Source organism: Anarhichas minor, unplaced genomic scaffold (assembly GCF_050575085.1).
Source record: "Anarhichas minor isolate MPS153535 unplaced genomic scaffold, ASM5057508v1 ptg000002l, whole genome shotgun sequence".
In the NCBI taxonomy this organism is placed as follows: domain Eukaryota; kingdom Metazoa; phylum Chordata; class Actinopteri; order Perciformes; family Anarhichadidae; genus Anarhichas; species Anarhichas minor.
In genome coordinates, this window is record NW_027466448.1 from 1,140,001 (window position 1) to 1,161,481 (window position 21,481).

Here is a 21,481-nt window from a genome sequence, read left to right on the forward strand (position 1 = left end):
TGTATACTCAGATGCTCTCTCCTGCCCTGCAGCAGGCACGAGGAGGGTAATTTAAGGCCCTCAGCTCCTCACATAAATTACATTACCTGCTAGATTACAGCAATTTTCCAGCTGTTTGCCTCCTCTGACCTTCATTACTGATATCACCTCCCTAAAGTCTTCAGGAGAGACAGCTCCGTGTTCAATCCGAGCTCTCATTCTTGACCCCGAGCTCCCCACTGTTGTTGTTAATAATGATCGCCGTGATTTGTATTCGCGTAGCGCCGTTCCTCGACCCGCAGCGCATTACAATGGAAGGAATAAAACAGCTTTTCAATCATCCGTCTGACAGCAGAATACAGTACGTCTACTGTCGTCTCACTGCCTCAGCGCGGAGATTAAAGCTTAGCGGCCTCTGCAAACGCAGATTCAAGATTTAGTTCGATGATTTTAAACTACAGAGCATTAGGTCATTTATGATTTGAGCATCAGAAGTGTTTATCATGGTTGTGATGTTGGGATGGAGACCCTAATCAGACCTATAGATGAGAAGAAATGTGTTGTTGCACACACCAATAAGATGGATGACCCAAACAGATATCTGGTTAAATAAAGGTTCAAAAAAGAAGATATTTAGAGCTCATAAGTGTTTTCATAATCAATTAATTTATCGATCATTTCCCGGCAAAAAAAACAAAGAAAAGCGTCACATTTTATAAGCTGCAAAAGGAGAAGGTTGGTGAAATCTTTCCTTGTTATTTATAGACCGACTAATTGATTAATTGACGCCTCATTCCACCACTCGTTAGTCGCGTCGCCGTAAACTTACAGCTATAAAGTGAGGCTCCCGTATCAGATCCTGGAGGAGGTTCGTATATTTGACCAGCTGTATGAACGCGTGTCGACCCAGGCGGTTCCCGTCTGAGTGGAGAGCCTCTGAAGGAGATGTCGTGTGTTTATAAACTGATGCTGTAATCCAAGTCTCCCTCTGTGGAGCATCAGGCTTAAGACACAGTGTGACAGGATCGGATGGGTTGAACCATCTGCTGCCTTTTATTAGAGAAGGAAAGCAACATTTTACCTTCTTGACGCAGTTACTCTGTTTTAAGAGTCCTGAACTCATCAGTAGAAGTTAAAACAGTGAACAGAGTTTGGATTGTTTAGCACAGGAGGAGAGGAGAGACGACTGAGAGGCAAAGTGAGCTGTGGAGGAATAAAGAGGATGTGACTGAAAGAAGGAAAAGAAAAGCACTTTCTTCTGCTTCTTTTTCCGTGCGGCAGCTTTTATTTTTCTCCCCAGCTCATCACTTTCCCTCTGCTGCATCATCCATCCAGCTCTGTGAGGGGTTCACGTGGCCGGACGAGAGTCGGAGGAGAGACAGCAGCGCTGCGTGAGGGTCTCGGGGGGTTGATTTGAAGTTGAAGGAAAAGGAGGGAGGATGGGAGGATGTTTGTCGGGCAACCAGAGCCGGATGAGTTGGATTTTCTAGCATTGGCTCACTTTTGCCGTGTCAGTTTGATTTACTCACTAAAATACCTCTGAGCAGTGTAAATATAAATGCTGCTGTGTTCATCTTCAGTAGGCCGCTTGTGTTCCTCCACCTGTCACTGTCAAGCTTCACTCGTGGAGGTTAAAATGCAAATTGTGCCCAGCTGAAACCAAACCTCCACCTGTGAAATATAAAACAAAAAGCAAAGACAACATCGTACTTTTATTTTGTATTGTTGATGAATCTGAGCAGCTCCTCCATCTCCTCCCTTCTGTCTGTTTGTGCAGAAAAAGAGCCGAGAGGAGAGCTGTGGCGAGGGCAGCGGGGTGGAGATCCTGGAGAACAAGCCTTACGAGGACGGACCCGGAGGATCGGGTCAGTACACGCACAAGGTCTACCACATCGGCAAACACATCCCGTCCTGGTTCTGTGCCATTCTGCCTCAAGCTGCCCTCCGCGTGGAGGAGGAGTCCTGGAACGCCTACCCCTACACCCGGACCCGGTGAGGAAGGAGGAGGAGTCACACACACATATTAAAAAAAGAGACACTAAAATCATCCCTGTGCTAAAACATTTAACACTTATGGACACATTACACAAAGTGATGTTAGGCAGCTGGCCTTATTTAAAGTAGAAACACTAAACTCTTGGTAATAAAACATTGTTAATGGTTTTTATTTTATGACTTCTAGATTCATAAATTGATGAAATAACACTCACTTGATATTGCTGATGGAGCCTTTTCTTTATTTGGAACAATTTCAGCTGAATAATCATCTTTTGATATCTTGCAGATGACCTAATCTGTGGATTAATAGACCAAATGCTCACAGCTCGGTGTATTCCTTCAGGTGTTTCATTATTTTCACCCATAAACTGCCAAAGTGATGGAGGAAGGTGCTCCAGGGACACAAATCCAGACTTCTTCTTTCCCCCAATACATTTGCTTTATCTTACGCCGTTATATTAACAGTAGAATCCACATCTCTCTTTCCCACCCCCAGAAATCCTTTGGTCTGCTGGTGATAACAATAATCAACATAATAAACCAAAGTAAATACAACTTACATGAGATCAAACAGACATTACAAATGTACCAAATAGAAAATGACAGACGGGAGACTGTCTAAAGATAAATCAGAGCACATGCACTGGCTGCTCGTTGACTCACACACATGTAGGACACGTCGAGGCTCACAAACTGTACATTAATGATGTGAAAGAAAGCAAAAACGCAATTACAAACAAGCAGTGACAAGAACTAACAAAGGGACAAAAAATAGATAAAGAAATGCTTCTAAGTATGTGTTTCTCCTTTGTTCAGGTATACCTGTCCCTTTGTAGAGAAGTTCTCCATAGACATCGAGACGTATTATAAACCAGATACTGGAAACCAAGTGGACGTCTTCAACATGTCTTCTGCTGAAAAGAGACAGAGGACTGTGGGTAAGTCACACCCACTGCCTGCCGTTGTGAAAACGCACATATTTAATCGTAAGCAGGATCAGGAGTCACGTCGTCTCAGTGTGATCTGCGGTGAGAATGCAGACAGTGTGATGTGGAGGGAGGCAGAACGAGGCAGACTTCGTGTCGAGCCTCTGAATACTTAAAATTCACCGGGGGTGCAGCAGAAATGTGCAGACACGCTCCCCACAGGGAGTTATTACATAAAACTCTCACACACCTTTTCCAGACAGGTGCTGTGACATCTGTGCTGCTCACACCTGCATCGTTTGCAGTCTGATGTGATTAATGATCGTTAGTTTCTTCTCTCCCTTGCAGACCCGATAGACATCGTGAAGGACTACATCACTCCTCACGAGTACCTGGTGGAAGAAGACCCCAAACTCTATCAGTCGGTGAAAACCAAGCGCGGCCCGCTGTCGGACGACTGGATCGAGGAGATCAACCAGAATCCTGGTGAATGTCCCGTCATGTGCGCCTACAAGCTCTGCAAAGTGGAGTTCAGATACTGGGGCATGCAGTCCAAGATCGAGCGCTTCATACACGACGTGGGTAGGTATGACACATGGTGTGTGTGTGGGTGTGTGTGTGTGTGTGTGTGTGTGTGTGTGTGTGTGTGTGTGTGTGTGTGTGTGTGTGTGAGAGAGAGTGTTTGTCACCTTTAAGGCAATTTCTTTCCTTTTCTCTTTATGTAAGAGTCAAGTCTGACTGTTAACCCTAAAATGTTAGTTATGTTCCTGTGAAACCAGGGATAACCGTGAAAAGTTATGAATAATGCTGAAATGTTACACATTCCTGAAAAGTCATTGAACCCTGGAAGGATTGGGAACAATGCTGATGAATCAGGATGTGTGAATAACCAGGACTAACCCGGAACAACGGAGAATAACTTCAGTGAAGTAAGAGAGTATATTCATGAGAAGTCTGGAATCATTAAGTTTAAAGATAAGAATGGAAATTTGGGGATAATTCTACAAAATACAGTAATGAAAAAATGTTATAATAATAATAATGAGAGTAACCCTAAGTTAAGAATTAACATGAAGTTTATTTAAAATATGTATTATTTACATTCTTTCTTTCCTTTGCGTGATTTGTCTCCAGTTGGAAAATATTTCCCTCTTGTGTTTGTCTGTAATTAAGTAATTCAAATCTAATTAAAATGAATAAATTAAAAGAATGAAGACGTTGGAAAAGTCAGTCAGGAAAAACCCCACAAAGTGATAATACTGAAAATAATAATCTTATAAAACTTTATTTATTACTTTAACCATAAAAAGATATAAATATGAATGTGAATCCTTCTTCCACCACCGGTCCTGAGTATCACTTTAAATGGAGATGAAAGTAAACAATGACTCTGACAAACAGATTTGATATTCTCTCAACAGAGTAATTCTTGATCTCGATCTTTACGACATAACCCGATTAAATATCTAAAAATACTTTCCCAATAAACACCGAACGACCGGAGGAATCCCCGGATCCTCTAAACGAGACGGAAAGGTTGAAAGAATCCGTCAAAGAAGATTTGATTTCAAACGTCGTCTTTCTTTTGATGAACCCAACAAGCAGCTGCTCATAAACCCGAGCAGATCTTTATTAAAGCAGATAACCTGGCAATAAAAGACAGAATTAGCAAACAGAGAAAAGTTATTAGATTGATATCCAGTGGAAACAACCGCTGACACATTAATAAAGCTTGAGAGGTTCTGCATTACACAACCCAGAGACCCTCCCAGCACAATATACAGTAAAGACAATTTGTCAGAACTTGAATGTGATGACCGGGTTTCATGCAGATGAGATTAATACTTCAGAGGAGAGCTGATACAACACAGGACGAGTTGTGTTGAAGCACGTGTGTGGAGGTAGCAGTGGAAGTGAAGATCTGCTGATTAGACCACAGAAGACGGAGCAGCTGCTGCTTCATTAGCCTGGAAGTAAACGCTGCGAGGGAGCGAGCTCAGTGTAAACAGTCTTAAATCACAGCAGGGAAACAGGAAATGAATCCGGCCGGCTGTGTTATCTCACGCAGCCAGACTTCTTCTCTGAGCTCCCGCCTCTCCAACACTCTCTACGAGGTGTCCGTGGTATTTAGTCTTACCTGTCCTCTCACTGCTCCTCACACTCACCTTCCTCAGTGTCGTCTCCTCGTCTGCGTCTGTGCTCCACACCAGAGCGCTTTCATTCGTCCGTGGTTCATCATGAAGTCATAATATCACACTAGAAGATGAAACAATGTTATGCAAGTCAAAGTGCAGAAGTATTATCAGTGAAATGTACTTAAAGTATCAAAACTAAAAGTACTCATTATCTATAAATCTTTCTTTAGATTGCTGCACTAAACTAAAAAAAATAAACTAGATTTTATAAAATACTAGATTTAAAAATCTAAACTAAAAGTATCTTTTGCATGCTTTATTTATTATTGCATTGTTTATTCGTGCAGGTCTGGATAGAGATGTAGATCTGCTGAAGCTCTAAGTTTTCTATCAATGAAACCAGTGTGAGTGCAATTAAAAAGCAGAAGTCTGGACCACATCTCTTATTCATTCATCATTAATAATGTATATTATTTGCCACAACATTCCCGTTGTTTGTCTGGTTGAAGAGCCCAGACTTCAGCCTCTCTTCACGTCTGAAACTGAACCGACACCTTTGCTCGGGACCTTTATCTGACATTTCTACCTGTGGAGACATTCTCTTTTTTGCCGACCGTAACGATATATTCTTAAGGTTAATCCACTTAAGTTGATTTATGTCACAGAAGTATGATTTGTTCCTCATTAGAATGCCAATAAATCCTCGTTGCTGTCCTTGCAGGCCTGCGTAAAGTGATGGTTCGAGCCCACCGGCAGGCGTGGTGCTGGCAGGACGAGTGGTACGGCCTGACCATCGAGGACATCCGGCTGCTGGAGCTGGAGACCCAGCTGGCTCTAGCTAAGAAGATGGCCCAGTACAGCGACGGGGGAACCGAGAACAGCGGCTCCTCCGTCAGCCAGGACCAGGGGCCGGGAGCTGAGGCCGCGAGGTCGGCTGCGGAGGCAGAAGGAGACGGAGGAGGAGGAGGAAAGCTGGGAGATTCACTGGAGACACGAGGGGAGCTCACCAAGCAGTGGTCAACGTCCTCTAGATCCTCCAACAGGTCGTCTAAGAGAGGCGGTGAGGACCACTTCGTGCTTTTGGCAAACCTCTCGTCATTTCTTTAAGATTAAAGTGACAGTCGTGATGTTTAAAGTGTGTTTGTATGAGGTTCTTCTCCACAGTCAGTGTTTCACTACAGTAGATGCAGCAAAGCAATGTTCTGCTGTGGACGTATTCTAGACTCCTAAAGGAATCTCTATCAGTTTAAGTGAACGTTATGTTTAGAATGTTTTCACCTCGTTACCTTGCTGTCAGACACTGAAGCTGTTATCTCTGATCTCTACAAACACACCAGACTCCATTCACTAAAACAGAACACAGGAGTTGCTGCTCTACTGCTGCTCGGTTTGCTCGTGTTGTTGTGTGACTTTGGTGAATCTAAACTAAGCCTTTTAGATTCACCAAAGTCACACAACAACACGAACAAACAAACCGATCGAGTCAGCAGTAGAGCAGCAACACCTGAGAGGTAAAATCACTGCTTTTGTCAAAGGAGTCTGGTGTCTTTGTAGAGATCATAGATAACAGCTTCAGTTCCCTCAGAAACGTCTGTTTGACATCAAGTTAAAGAGGTGAAAACATGCTAAATATAGCGTGGAGTTGTATATATGGAGAAGAACCTCATACAACCGCACTTCTAAACATCCAAACCATGTTTTTAACATCACAACCTCCTGTCGTGTTGTGTGTCCACAGGGAGTCCTTCTCACCAGAGCATTTCAGAGTGGAGGATGCAGAGCATCGCCCGAGACTCGGAGGACAGTACAGACGACGAGTTCTTTGACGCTCATGGTACAAAGCATCGCTCTCTGCGTGATGCATAATATACGACACAGTAGCCACTGGCTTTATTCTGCATTGTAAACATGCACTGTTTGTGTTATAGAGCTAGAAATGATATTTCGGTCGTGCCTCCTGCTTCGTTATGGCTTTACGGCCTGCAAACATGATTAGATCGTTTACTCGCATTATATCTCTCAGCATGACGGATACATATCATCTGTGCAGCACCTCAAGGTTACCCTGATGTTTCTGCTTAATGTTCTCATTTAAACCCCGTAGTTTAGGTGCTTTTCTTTTAGTTAAGTTAATGCATTGAAACAATAAAGAGTGGACGTATCAGAGCATCGCATTTGTAGAGGGGAGGTGATTTATAGAGGTCTAATGTTCAATCTAAGGAGCCCGAATCGACCGAAACGAATCGTCGCAGTGATGGGAACACGTGTTATGAAGTGAAGGATCATTCATCATTCATAAATAACAACATGGCTGTTTCAAAGCCAGATAATCAGAGCACTCACATACAAACGTAGCACTATCAGGAGGCTGGATACATTTTGAATTTATCAACAGTTCTCTAACGTCAGCTGGAGGAGGCGCGTAGGAACAGCTGTTCTCTGCTGCACACAGCAGCTGTTTGCAGCCTGCGTCCTCCTCGTCGTTCACCTTCTGTCTGATGTTTGCCACAATGAAGGAAAATGGAATTAGGACCTAAAGTTGTATTTAAAACAACGAGAAGCATAAGGATAAGAAACCGTGTTGATCTCCGCTACGTCTCAGTACTACGGACAGCGCCGTGTTCTGACCTGCGGAGAAGTGTCCTGTATTAATGTATTAATGTATTAATGTATTAATGTATTAATGTATTAATGTATTAATGTATTAATTGTACTACCTGTGTTTCTCGCAGAGGACTTTTCTGACAACGAGGAGATGTTTTCCAAAGAGATCACCAAGTGGAACTCCAACGATCTGATGGACAAGATGGGAACTATGGAGGTGGACGAAGCACAAGGTCAGCGATCGTTTTTAGATCCAGACGCTCTTATGGTCACATCCCATCCTGGGCTGAGAAATGAGTTCAAATACATCGTCTTTGCTTTTTCACAGAAATGATGTATCAGGAGTCGGGCGGGGAGTACGCTGTGATGAGTAATGAGGAGAGGCAGATGGAGGTACAGTGTCCTCACTTTTATCTAATTTCATATGTCTCTCTGTCTCTCTCTCTCCCTCTTCCTCTCTATCTCTCTCTCTCTCTCTCTCTCTCTCTCTCTCTCTCTCTCTCTCTCTCTCTCACTATCACCCTTAATTAAATAGCTTGTAGATAACACTCCTCCTCCTAAATTAGCTTTCAGTCATCCTGCCAGTGTAGTGAAATCAGGATCCACTTTCTGCTGCCGGAGTGTCATCTCACCAGAGGTAAAAGATCAGACGGACCACTTGAACCATGAACGTAGGGCCCTCAGGCTTTAACGCTGTGGGGTTTTGTATAAATCCAGTCTTTATGCTAAGCTAAGCTAGCTCATATTTAGCGCACAGACCTCTCATCTCACTGAAAACAAATGAGCGTATCGTCATAATGTCAAACTATTCCTACAACTGTATGCATTTGATTCTTAAATATTCATAATTTCATCAGGAAATACTACAAAAACAAATGCTGTGTCTCAATTCAGATACTTGTATCAGTACACTGTGTACTCTGTGTACTTACCTGCGTTTCTTCCGGGTAGTGTTATCTCAAAGCAAACACGGCTGTTGGGCACTTACTGGAAATAACGATCGCAACATCAAACATCTTCTTCTTCTTTTTAGTGGTAAATTGCAACCGGACGGAGCGTTACCGCCGGCACTTGTTCGCTCCATGAATGAATAGTTTCATTATTGCTTCATTTGATTAAAATGTCAGAAAAGATTGTCTTCAGATTACTTTATTTTGTCTGACCAACAGTTAAAAACCCAAAGAGATTTAGTTTACAATGATTTAAAATAGAGAAAATCGTTTTTTTAAAATTACTTTTCTGTCACTTGACTAATCACACAACCTTCTTTTAGCATCTTTTCCCCTTTTGTCTCTTTAATCTGCTCCCTGTTAACACTGTTTCCTTCCTTCCTTCCTTCCTTCCTTCCTTCCTTCCTTCCTTCCTTCCTTCTGTCCTCTTACCTGCAGGATTGTTCGTCTCAGCAGTGTCTCCAGTCGGCCAAAACTCACGTCCTCGTTCTGGTCCTGCACGGAGGCAACATCCTGGACACTGGCTCTGGTACAGCTGCAACCAAATCCTGCAACTTCACTATAAAAGTCACACTTGCTAACATCGATTCTAAATTCCAGCTCCATGGGTGACTATGTCATGTGAAATGCGTTGAACTATCACCTGAATCTGCAGTTTTCTTCAGCTCTACGGAGCGTTAAAGCATCTTTCAGCTCGTTGTTTTGGTTTACGTTTCTGTTTTCGCTTCAGTCACAGATTTTTACAGCGTCGTTTCCAGCTGCAGGCAGCTGTTTTCAGAGAAAAAACTCACCTGCATAACGGCAGGTTAGAGACAAGCTGGTGAACACAGTGCAGCATTTAGCAGCTAAAGAGACGGACGTTTCCCTCAGGAGGTGGTGGAGACTAAAGAAACAGACTTAGATACTTTTAACTCTTCACCTGACTTCACATGTACCTGCAGTTTGTTGAGCATTGCCACTTGTTCTTTGCAGGGGAACAGAACAGCAAGCAGGGAGACCTGAACACGCTGAGTGGAGCCTTTGAGACGGTGATGGGGGTTCATTACCCGGCAGCGATGGGCCGCATCGCCATCCGGATGGTCCCCTGTCCTGCCGTGTGTGTCGACGCGTTTGCACTAGTCTCCAAGTGAGCCGTTACTCTTTAGTATTACATTATTGTTAAATAACCTGCTGTAGTGCGTGCACAGATGTCAAACACAGATAACAACACCTCCTCCTCCTCTCTGCTCTGCAGTCTCAGCCCCTACAGCTACGACGAGGGCTGCCTGTCCAGCAGTCAGGACCACATCCCGCTGGCTGCTCTGCCTCTTCTGGCTACCGCCGCACCACAGTACCAGGACGCCGTTGCAACGGTCATCTTACGAGCCAATCAGGTGTACAGCGACTTCGTCAAGTCTCTCGAGGGAGCGTCTTTTAACGGCCAGGTCAGTGTGTAACCTGGAGGTTCGTATTTTCTCCTCATTCATGTACGGATGAAGCGGATTCATGTGTGTTTGTGTGTCTGTGCTTTAACGCAGGTGTGTGTTATTGGGGACTGTGTTGGAGGAATCCTGGGGTTTGATGCTCTGTGCAGCAGCTCGGTGACGGTGTCAGAAAGCCAAAACAGCAGCAGACGGGGCAGCGCCATCAGTGTACAGGTAACAATCTCAGCCCTCTGACAATTCCTCCTGAGGGGGACACACATACAGATATATATATATATATAAATATATATATATGTACAGTATATCTGTACCAAATGTCATGGCAAAGCGGTCAATAGCTGTTGAGACATTTCCGTCCCCGTCTCTCAGGACCTTCTCTCGCCGGGTATCATCATAAACAGCGTCTCTCCGTCCTCGCCGTCCCTCGAAGGAAGCCGCCATCTCAGCCGCAGCAACATCGACATCCCCCGCTGCTCGGGGCCCGACGACCCCAAGAGACAACTTCTACGCAAGCGCAGCGACTCGTCCACCTACGAGCTGGACACCATCAAACATCACCAGGCCTTCCTGTCCAGGTGAGACCACGCAAACTCTCCCACAGACTTCAGCTAATTGTGCAGTGTTCATCTGTATTAGTTTTAGTAGACTCTCTGACTGACTCTCTAAACTCTGGCTGTTTGGACAGGACCGCTCACTCTCTGTTGTTCCTGCTCACCTAGCATTAGCATTATCACAGCTCATTCAGAAGCTGCATCCATCCACTTGTCCACTAAAGTACTGTCCAGTGTCTGCGGTTAGCTTCAGAGGAGAAGCTCAAATATCAACGTAGTGATGCCGTGACAAGATAGTCGGTATTATCTGTTTCTTCTTGACATTTTGTCTTCTTCTCAGTGGATTGTAGATGTCAGAAAACGTGACTTAAAGAACTATACCATTACTGACAGAGATCCTTCATATTAACTGTAGTGAAACAAGTCAAACATCAACAAGTCAATTCAACTAATTTCGTCAAAGTCCTTGTTTTCAAAGGTTACTTTTCCTTTTTTATTTTGTTGTAGTGATGAAAAATAAGTCGTCAATGAATATTTTCCTCCCAAGTTTCACTATCTGTGATTGTTTGAATGTTTGCAGCCTTCACTCCAGCGCGCTCCTCGGGGAGCCCGGCTCGCGGCGCTCCAGCGGCAGCACCATGCTGGAAGGAGGCTCTTTGGGAAAGTTTGACTTCGAGGTGACGGACTTCTTCATGTTCGGCTCTCCTCTGGGGCTGGTGCTCGCGCTGAGGAAGACCGTGGTGCCCTCGTTGGATGGTGAGGAAGGTCTTCTCCTCTTTCTGTGCACCTTTTAGTTTGAGTTCATTTCATTACGACGCTCCTCATGATCAAGAGCATGCTGTAGGTTTAAAAACACGTCTCTTCCAATATTCTGCTTCCCTTCTGCTAGATGAGCAGGAAGCGGTTATTTGTAGCTTCTTTTCCGGTGTGAGAGACTCGTCTCCAGCAGCAGGTGTCAGGGGTCAGAGGTCATGTTTCTGATCTCAAAGACTGGAACATTTTTGGCTACGAATCTGACTGTAGTCTGTGTCCTGTGGGGGTTTAAAGGAGAGAGGTTACTGACCTGCAGCTGGCGGGTTAACATCTGGACTAATTCCATTCAGATAGGATTATAGTGATGCTTTGTTTCTCTTTTTGTTTCTTAGTTTTCTCACGGTTTTGATTTTTTGAGGTTCATTTTGGTCCATGAATAATCACACAATTTGCCAAACAATAAAAAGACAATTACTACAACGAAACGAAACAAAAGTAATCTGAAGCTGCATCTTATTATGACTAATCTTCTGTCAATACATAGTTAGTTTGGCATCAAAAGTGATCAAATAAAGTTATAATATTCTTTGCAGGAGTTGTGATGTAACAGAGGTTTATAGCTGGAACTTATATTTTCTTAATGAGAGTTTGAGGTGCTGGTTGGCAGATTTTCTTTACTTTTGGACCAAGCCAGGCTAGCTTTTTCCTCTTGTTTCCTGTCTTTATGCTAAGCTAAGCTAACCGGCCTTTGGCTGTTGTTTCATATTTCACGTACAGATGTGAGAGTGATATCGATATTCTTGTATAATTATCGGGAGTAAAGCAAAACAAGTTGAAACTATTCCTTTAAACTCAGAGTCACCAGCAGCTGAACATCTTGTTTGTGCTCACCTGCAGTGGTTTAACTTCTCACCTGGCTTTAGTGAGGTAGAAGTGTACTCCGGGCATGTCGGTACACCGTGACATCACTGCTGGGTGTGGCTACAGGTGCAACAGACTTGAAACTTTAAACCAGAGATGAATAAAAGTTGGTTAGTTGGCTCTTGATAACTGGTTTCATGTGTCACCCCACAGTTTTCTCTTCTTCTAATCTCCTTGTAAACCTCTTTAACTCTTGCCGTGTTTCTTACTCCTCTCCAGTGTCCGCTCTGCGTCCGGCCTGCCAGCAGGTTTACAACCTGTTTCATCCGGCCGACCCGTCGGCCTCGCGCCTCGAGCCTCTCCTGGACAAGCGGTTCCACCTGCTGCCTCCCTTCAGTGTCCCTCGATACCAGCGCTTCCCTCTGGGCGACGGACACTCGGCTCTCTTGGGTGAGTCCACACACACGAGACATACGTGAGACATTTCACTGCCTTAATAGTCTACATGTAGATGAGTCTTTTGTGCCTCTTTTTTACTCCCTTCATCTGTCTTCCTAGTGGAGACCGTGCAGAGTAACCCGCAGCTGCTGAATGAGTCTGTTGGTGCAATTTCCCACCGCTACCAGGACAGCACCGTCAACGAGACCTCCATCCCCGTACCCGTCCTCAACTGGCAGCTCCACACAGACAGTGTGTATCTGTTGCTCTTTCATCTCTTTTATCCCTTTTGTGTTTGTTTGTTTTGCTGCAGTCTTTGACATATTAAAAGGGAAATTTGTGTTTATTACAATTAATTATTCTGAATAAATTATTCTGGTTCTGACCATTATTTTATCCCTTTTGATAACTTACCAAGTTAAAGGAATAGCTAGAGAATTTGGCTCCAGGAAGTCCCTGATTCCATGACACAAACAAGATAAACAATATTAATTAGTGAGTTGAAGTTGCTGGTAGGCCGATTTTCTTGCCCTGTTACGTTGTTACCCTTTTTATGCTAAGCTAAGATAACTAGTTTAGTGCACAAACAATCAAGAGAGTGGGATCAATCTTCTCATCTAACTCTCACCAAGAAAACAAAGTAGTGTATTTCCAAAATATCAATCTATTTATTTACCGGTGAGATCTTTGAACAAACAAAAGTCTGAACAAATCCTCACGTTAGCCAAACTTATTTAAAAGAGAAAACGAAGGCCAACGGTAAAAATAATCCAATTACTTATTTTTAACTTTGTGTCTCATCTGACAATGGACCAAACGTCCCTTTGTGCTAACACTACTTCCCTGTGCTATAAGGGATAATTGGTGACATTTCAGATGCACTTACTTTCGGTTTTACTTCCGAATAAACTGCTGACTGACTTACAACCTGACTGGTGTTTCTGTCAGACCTTGTTGTAGCTTCTGCCAAAATACTTTGCTGCCATCGCGGTTCTGTTAACTGCTCGCATAAAGAAGTCTGACCTCATTACATTAGCAAAGTGGCGGCTCGTCAGCTTGAGACTCAGGAGTGTGTCTTTATGATAAAGGTGCTGATTAATAGGCAGAAATCACGGTTACAGTTTTTTGGGCTCAGGACCTTGACAAGAAAGATGTGTGTGTGTGTTTGCAAAGTCATCGTACAGTTTTAATAACTTCCTAAGTTCTGGATCTTGCTTTTGTTTTTATTATAAAGCACTTTGTTTTTGAAAGGTGCATTTATTAAAAAGTTATTTTTTCTTTCTGGAATATTTCTTGTTCATCTCTGCAGTTAATAATAAGACTCTCTTCTCTTGTGTCTCTGCAGCGGATTCTCTCCACTCACACATTTTTGTGGACGGTCAGCTCCCATCGCCCACCTCACCGGGGGTCCCTCACCTCCGCTGCAACCGCAGGGCCAGCGAGGCCAGCCTAGCCAGCCAGGTGTCGGGCATGGCTGACTCTTACACCGCCTCCAACATCGCCACGAGTGAGTTGACCTCTGACCCACGTTATGGTCCACGAGCTGACAGTTTTACATGTTGACGTTCTCGTTTCCTCCCTCCAAACGGCCCCTCAGCACACGAGCGTGAAGCGGGCCCCTCTAAAAGGCCCGGCCTGCTGTCCCAGCTGGCTCTTCCCTACAATAGATTTGCCTCTCGGAGCTCGTCCCTGCGCTCACGAAAGACAATCCGTCGGGTGTTCCCCAAACCCAACGGCGTGGAGTCTGAGCGGGGCTCGGACGTTAGCTCTGACATGACCTCTGACCTCACCGACGTCACGTCCGACATCACAGACTTCAGCTCGGCCCCCCCGTCGCCCGGGCTGCTGAAGAACATAGAGAAAGGTACCCTGGGAGCTGTAGTGAGAGGACGTGAGGGAAGGACGCTAAACTCCGTCCTCGTTCCCTGTGCTCTTTCCTTCCTCCTCTGGCGTCTTCCTCCCTCAGATAGTCTTCCTCAGTAGTCCTGCAAAAACGAGACCCTTCTCTCAAGCTCAGGTTCATGAGAACCACTTGTACGTTTTCTTTCGCAAAACCACCAGATATAAACCGTGACAAGGTTCTCACAGAGTCTGAGCTGCGAGTGTGCGTTTCCAAACCTCTTTGCAACTCTTCACGTTTGTTGCGTTTGTTTTCATAGTTTGGAGTCTAGAGCCTCCGAGTGCAACCTTTTAAATCTTCTAACTTCCTCCAGTTTGTGATAAGAACTGTTCCTCTCTGGATGAGCAGAATGTAGATCTGGAGTGGTGGACACCACAAACAAAGATCCGACATACCGGATGCAGAGATTCCTGAACTCTGTCTGTGTTTGTTCCATGTTTCCCGGCTGCAGTTGCTTCTCGGTGGTGGGGCAGTAAGAGGATGGACTACGCCTTGTACTGCCCTGATGCCCTCACAGCGTTTCCCACGGTGGCTCTGCCTCATCTCTTCCACGCGTCCTACTGGGAGTCGACAGACGTCGTCTCCTTCTTACTCAGACAGGTTCTTTACGTTATTATTTAATCTTCAAATTGAAAGTGTATTTTTTTTCGATGCGGATCCACCAATTTGGTCCAGACTGAAACATCTCAACAGCTATTGGATGGCTTTAGTGACATTAATGTTCTCCAGAGGATGAACCCTGCTGACTCTGGTGATCCTTTTCATGTAGCACCATTATCAGGTCACAATGTTTCCCATCAGCCTCAGCTAAACTATGCTTAGTGCTAATTAGCAAATGTTACACGCCAAACTAAGAAGATGAACATGGGTGACATTATACCAGCATCTTAGCATTGTCATTGTGAGCACGTTAGTATACTGACATTAGCATAAATCCCAAAGCACAGCTGTTCTTCTTCATCTCTGCTTTGTTACATAATTTCTGTATTCTATATGCATTTTATTCTGCCAATTGTTGTAGTTTATAAATGCATTTCTTTGTCAAAGTTCTCCATCCTTTTCTTTATACTGAACATTCAGCTGCAGCTACAATCTAGAGCTTTGTGGAAGGACAAAGCAATAAATCTTATAAGGACATGATGTAACAGCAATTTAAATGCTTATTTTTTATATACAGGTGAAGATGCCAAGAAAGCAGAGAAAGTTCCTACTTTAGCTCCAAAATGAAAGCTAAAGCTTGAACTACTTTGCAGTAGCAGAATGCTGCAGCATCATGTTAGCTTTAGCTGAACTCTTGAGTGCTGAATAGAGCAGAAGCTGTATGAAGATCAGGATGAATCATTTACATCCAGAGCGTGAAACAAAGATAGGCTAAAAATGTTCTGGGCTTTTTAAAGAACAATGACTAATCCTCCCCAGGTGATGAGACATGAGAACTCCAGTATTTTGGAGCTGGACGGTAAAGAAGTGTCTGAATTCACTCCGTCCAAACCTCGAGAGAAGTGGCTCCGCAAGAGGACTCACGTTAAAATCAGGGTAAGATCGCTCTTTGTCTTTAAGTGCATTTCCCACAGAAACGCTTCAATATAGATGTAATCATTTCTTTTTTTACTCATAACGTTTCAGTCAGCTTCAACAACACTTTCCTTACAAATATGTACGAGTCACCACACTTTACCTGTTGTATTATCAGCTGTTATCACTTCATAGAGGGAGATCTGAATTAGAATGAATCTTTAAACTCAATAAATTATGTTTTATTTCCATCTTTACTTTAAAGACAAAACCTTTACTGCGTAATTTAAAGAAGTAATGTCTCCAGTGTTTCTTTGATACTTAAGTACAATATTGACATACTTGTACTTTACTTAACTATTTCCATTTTGTGCTACTTTATACTTCTACTCCGCTTCATCTCAGAGGAAAACATTGTACATTTTAATTCACTAACTTTATTGACCCTTCGTTAAGTCCCGCCCTAAACGCAGACTGGCCAATCATAGCGTAGCATCGGCCTTTTGTGTCAATTTTGATAATTTTAGAGAATTTCTCATTTGGATTTTGGCAGCTAAATAAGAGGTAAGAAGAAAAGAGAACAAGTCAAACTACTGTAGAAATGGAGATGACACCTTTAAACTAATCTCAGTAAATGTTACATAAATAATAAACATAAAGGAGGAGGCTGGTATTCTGATTCCCTGCTTCGTCTTCTTCTGTGTGTCAGAACGTGACGGCTAACCACCGAGTGAACGACGCCGTGTTCACGGAGGACGGAGCTCAGATGGTGATGGGACGTTTCATGTACGGCCCCCTGGACATGGTCACCCTCACCGGAGAGAAGGTGCGTACGACATAAACAACAACAACAACAAAGATGGGTTGTATAATCGTGTCATTGATGTCAAACAGTGTAGAAAATATCTTTGTGTTATTTCCTGCAGATCGACATCCACATCATGACGCAGCCTCCCTCTGGGGAGTGGGTGTTCTTCAACACGGAGCTCACCAACAGCAGCGGTCGGGTCTCTTATCTGATCCCTGAGAGCAAGAAGCTGGGTATCGGGGTCTATCCTGTCAAAATGGTGGTCAGGTATGCAAAGTCTTTTTTATTTCATGTAAAGAAAAAGTACTTCTAAATCTCCTCCTTTCATAATAAGGTCCATCCTTCTGTCTCAGGGGCGACCACACGGTGGCAGACAGCTACCTCTCTATCGTACCGCGAGGAACAGAGTTTGTTGTGTTCAGTATTGACGGGTCTTTTGCTGCCAGTGTGTCCATAATGGGCAGCGATCCGAAGGTTCGGGCTGGAGCTGTGGATGTGGTGAGGTAAGAGTCGTGCACATTTATTCTGCAGCAATATGTAGAAACACACGTTATCGAGGTGCACTTATTCTGCAGTCAACTGAAACGCTGAGAGCTGCAGCTCCTCAAACATCGCTGCATGTTGGTTGTTGTTCGCAGCAAATATCGAAGCACGTTTTACTTGCATATTACACAGATATTGTACGTATTTGTGTGTATATATAAACATATAGTTTAGTGTAATGTGAAACATCTGGCTCGGGTCACAAGGGGACTACACCTGTCAAACTAAAATAAACAAACAAAAGAGCAGAGAAATGTTTAATTACCACATTATAAATTACTTCAAATCCTTTAAATAATTCATAACATACTTATACAGTGTGATTATGTTTGTTTCTTCATTTTAAATATATTGTTTTCCTTCTTTATTTGTTTCCTTTAGTGCTGCTTTTATGCTCTATATTGTTGCCCACTTTATTCTAGTTTAAAATGTTTGAATATGTGTTTATAATAACGATAAAGCTAAAGCTTGAAAATAAGATGCTACCAGTCTCATTTAAAGCCACCATATGCAGAAATTCATAGTGATGATAGATCACCAACTCTACAGTTCTCTTCAGCTCTACGCAGCTTTAGAGCGACTTCCAGCTCCTTTCACTCTTCTCCACTCTCATGGTTTTATTGTCAGCCGCAGCAGTTTTTAGTTGTTGTTTATTTTTGCAGATACTGGCAGGACTTGGGCTACGTGATAGTTTACGTAACGGGTCGTCCTGACATGCAGAAGCAGCGCGTGGTGGCCTGGCTCTCTCAGCATAACTTCCCTCATGGCATCGTCTCCTTCTGCGACGGGCTGGTTCACGACCCGCTCCGGCACAAGGCCAACTTCCTCAAAAGCCTCATTAACGAGGTAAGTCGGGGCCAGTTTGAGGCAAGTGTCTCCGATAAAATCCTTGAAGTCTCTTAACATCCGACATCCCTCCTTTGATTAGGCCCAGATGAGGATCTTTGCAGCCTACGGCTCCACCAAGGACATCTCCGTGTACTCGTCCATCGGCCTGCCTCCCTCACACATCTACATCGTGGGAAGGCCCACGAAGAAGATGCAGCACCTGTGTCAGGTACGGAGTAAATCCTGAGAGCGAAGGTACATATTTAATGCATTACACTTCATCTAACAGTCAGAGAACAGTCAAAGTGTTTAGTTCCACTCAGCATTTTGCACTTATTTTAAGTGGCGTTTAAAGAATTTCAAGAGATTAATAAGAGCTGGAAAACATTTTACATTTGAAATGAAAAGAATGAACGTTTGGACTGCTTGATGTTTGGACTGCTTGATGTTTGGACTGCTTGATGTTTGGACTGCTTGATGTTTGGACTGCTTGATGTTTGGACTGCTTGAGAAGTTGAGAGGGGAGATATCTCATGGTGGAACTATGTTATAAGCTTATGTGTTTTTTATGTAAAATCCTGGTCAAAAACGTAGCTATAGCTGTGAACAAAGAACACAATTGTTCTTGAGTAAATGCACTATTCTGTTACATTGCACCACTGTAGGCTAAGAAAAGGTTTTATAAATGATTGTGTGTTTGAGCTCAGTCGCTGCGAGCAGTCCATACAGGTTAGTAAACCGAATCTGACTGGCTTAACGTCTCCTCCAGTTCATCCCGGATGGCTACGCCTCCCACCTGTCCCAGCTGGAGTACAACCAGAGGTCTCGGCCCGCCAAGTCCGCCAGCACCCGCATGGTCCTCCGCAAGGGCAGCTTCGGGCTCGGTGCGGCCGGAGGAGAATTCCTCCGCAAGCGCAACCACATCTTCCGCACCATCTCCTCTCAGCAGGCCGGAGGGGCCGGGTCGGTCTCCCCCAGCCAGCCGGGGCGCACCGAGCGGACCCAGAGCCAGTGCGAGGTGGAGCGAGGGGATCGGGTGGTCGGGCCGGCGGCGACCCAGAGGAGCATGAGTATAGCCGCAGGGTGCTGGGGTCGCAGCGGCAGCACCAAGGAGGGCAGCGGAGGGTTACTCGGCCCAAAATAAGGTTCAAAGTGGAGCTGTGGTGTTAAAAGGACCCGGCCAGAGCCACCATGATCTCTGGACCGGACACAGAGAGGAGGGTTGGAAGAAGAGGAAGTGAACGGAGGGTTTGTATTGTAGAGATTAAAGGCAGGAGGTCGGGGTTATAGCATGAACCCTCTTTGATGGGATGGAGAGGGATCTCTTCCAGGAGGAGTGGACTAATCAGGCCAAGTGGGATCCAGCGAACAAGAGACAATTCTGTAGCATGACTCTTTTAAAGTAATACTTTTATAGGATACATCATTAACTAATTAAAGAAAATGACAAGGAAGGATTAAATGAAATATTGTAAGCCTTAAACTAATCTCGTGTAACGAGACCCTCCCCCCCTCCTCTCCGAACACACACGTAAACACACTGTCCAAGCACTCACTCTCTCATGAGCTCAGGACAAACTGCAGAGCCAGACATCGTCTTTGTGGCCGGGTTAACCGGCCGATGACTTTCACTTCTGTTTCAGTGCCACCGTCAGCCGAGCGACAACAAGTTTCTCACACAGCAACTCTACCCAGAGATGACACAGCGAGCGCTGAATACAGAGTCACTTCATCCGAATTACACAAAAAGACATATTTTCTCACTTACCTCTTGTGGTCACTTTGCTCCAGATTGAAATATTTCTTCAACTTTTGGTTAGATTGTCACGAATTTGTGTAGAAACAGTCATCGTCCTCAGATGACGATGTCCAGTGACTTTCTTTGACCCCCTGGCTTTCTCTTGTAGAGCCACCATCAGATCAACATCTTTGGTTTGTATGTGAAATATCTCCACAACCAGTGGATGGATTGCCATTAAATTTGGTACCGATATTCATGGACCTCCCTTAAATATTCTCAACATCTCCCGGATAGATTAGCACAAATCTTTGTACAGACATTCATGATTCCCAGGTGATGAACCGTACTGACTTTGGTGATCCCCAGACTGTTCCTTTAGCGCCACCATGAGGTTGACGATTGTGGTTTGGGGTAAAATGTCTCAACAACTATTGGTACATAATTTGTCCAATACCTTCTGCTAAACTAATGACATAACCGTCAGCCTCAACTGTTAATTAACAAATGTTAGCAAGCTAAACCTAGATGATGAACAAGGTAAACATTATACCTGCTAAACATAAGCATGTTGACATTGTCACTGAATACATGTTAGCATGCTAATGTTAGCTCCAGTACAGCCCCATGAAGACTAAGCCTCCGTTGCATTAAGGCTGAGACAGAAATCTTAAGTGAGAAAATGTGTCTTTTTTTTGTCGTTTGGGTTAACTGATCCTTTTAAACATCTGAGAGATGGATTAGACATCATGAGATATATATTGTATCAGAGGTGACAGTACTTCTTGTCTTAGTCACAGAACGACTTTGTTCCTCACTGATATGCTACATGTATTTAAATACACAAGGCTAGTTTTCATTCCACCGTTTGTGTGAGACTCTGTAGTATTGTCCCTTTCAGTGTGGCTCTCTGGGGCCATCCAAGGCCTTAATATCCAACAACACACGTGTTCCACAGACGATACAGACAGCAGACCAACAGGGCATGCAGCATTAAAGCAACAACCGAGACTCTGTACAGTCCACAGCAACAATCCCTTTATATATTCATCCGCTTGCAATACCTCCGATCCACCTGTTGGTGGTGTTCTGTTCCCCACATGTGCTGCTGCTGCTGGGACGCACTTTGTGTGGCGTTCCCCGGCTTTTTGCTCCTTTGGACCGGATGGAGGATAAACGTGGTGTTTCTGCTGAGTAGCCGGTTTCCTGTCGGGCTAAACTCTGGGAGGGACGGAGGAAGTATATCCACAAAGCTTTCACTCACAGAGACCTGTACATTTTTCAGTATTTTTACTAAACGGACTGAAGAATGGGCCGGAAGTGATTCAGTGTTAAATGTTGAAAAGACTGGATGGATCCTTTCACTGGTGGATGTGGAGAAAATCACTGGTTTCCCCTCACGAGAGCAAATATCACGTTGCTGCTTCTGTCTACTGAACTGTATATTTTCGTATAGAAGAAGAAGAAGAAGCCACCTCACATCTCCAATTCAAAAAACACAAACGTTGTGCACAGAATAGTTTAGCAGTG

At 44.1% G+C, this 21,481-nt stretch overlaps 1 protein-coding gene across 2 annotated transcripts in view; it reads left to right on the forward strand.

Moving 5' to 3' along the window:
• pitpnm2 (phosphatidylinositol transfer protein, membrane-associated 2) overlaps positions 1-19,921 on the forward strand; it is a 24,761-nt gene extending 4,840 nt beyond the window's left edge. Inside the window, exons 2-26 of one of the 2 annotated variants that reach the window (XM_076094896.1) lie at positions 1,757-1,971; positions 2,794-2,915; positions 3,252-3,485; positions 5,760-6,098; positions 6,777-6,872; positions 7,771-7,875; positions 7,971-8,035; positions 9,031-9,121; positions 9,565-9,718; positions 9,827-10,016; positions 10,110-10,229; positions 10,386-10,591; positions 11,148-11,323; positions 12,461-12,631; positions 12,740-12,871; positions 13,965-14,126; positions 14,217-14,483; positions 14,971-15,119; positions 15,939-16,055; positions 16,744-16,860; positions 16,961-17,109; positions 17,196-17,345; positions 18,048-18,231; positions 18,314-18,442; positions 18,983-19,921. In XM_076094896.1, the coding sequence (XP_075951011.1) occupies positions 1,757-1,971; positions 2,794-2,915; positions 3,252-3,485; positions 5,760-6,098; positions 6,777-6,872; positions 7,771-7,875; positions 7,971-8,035; positions 9,031-9,121; positions 9,565-9,718; positions 9,827-10,016; positions 10,110-10,229; positions 10,386-10,591; positions 11,148-11,323; positions 12,461-12,631; positions 12,740-12,871; positions 13,965-14,126; positions 14,217-14,483; positions 14,971-15,119; positions 15,939-16,055; positions 16,744-16,860; positions 16,961-17,109; positions 17,196-17,345; positions 18,048-18,231; positions 18,314-18,442; positions 18,983-19,357 (4,215 nt within the window). In that variant the 3' untranslated portion in view covers positions 19,358-19,921. The remainder of the gene's footprint in view (positions 1-1,756; positions 1,972-2,793; positions 2,916-3,251; positions 3,486-5,759; positions 6,099-6,776; positions 6,873-7,770; positions 7,876-7,970; positions 8,036-9,030; positions 9,122-9,564; positions 9,719-9,826; positions 10,017-10,109; positions 10,230-10,385; positions 10,592-11,147; positions 11,324-12,460; positions 12,632-12,739; positions 12,872-13,964; positions 14,127-14,216; positions 14,484-14,970; positions 15,120-15,938; positions 16,056-16,743; positions 16,861-16,960; positions 17,110-17,195; positions 17,346-18,047; positions 18,232-18,313; positions 18,443-18,982) is intronic. The other variant, XM_076094969.1, reaches the window with a different exon arrangement.
• The last annotated feature ends 1,560 nt before the right edge of the window (positions 19,922-21,481 follow it).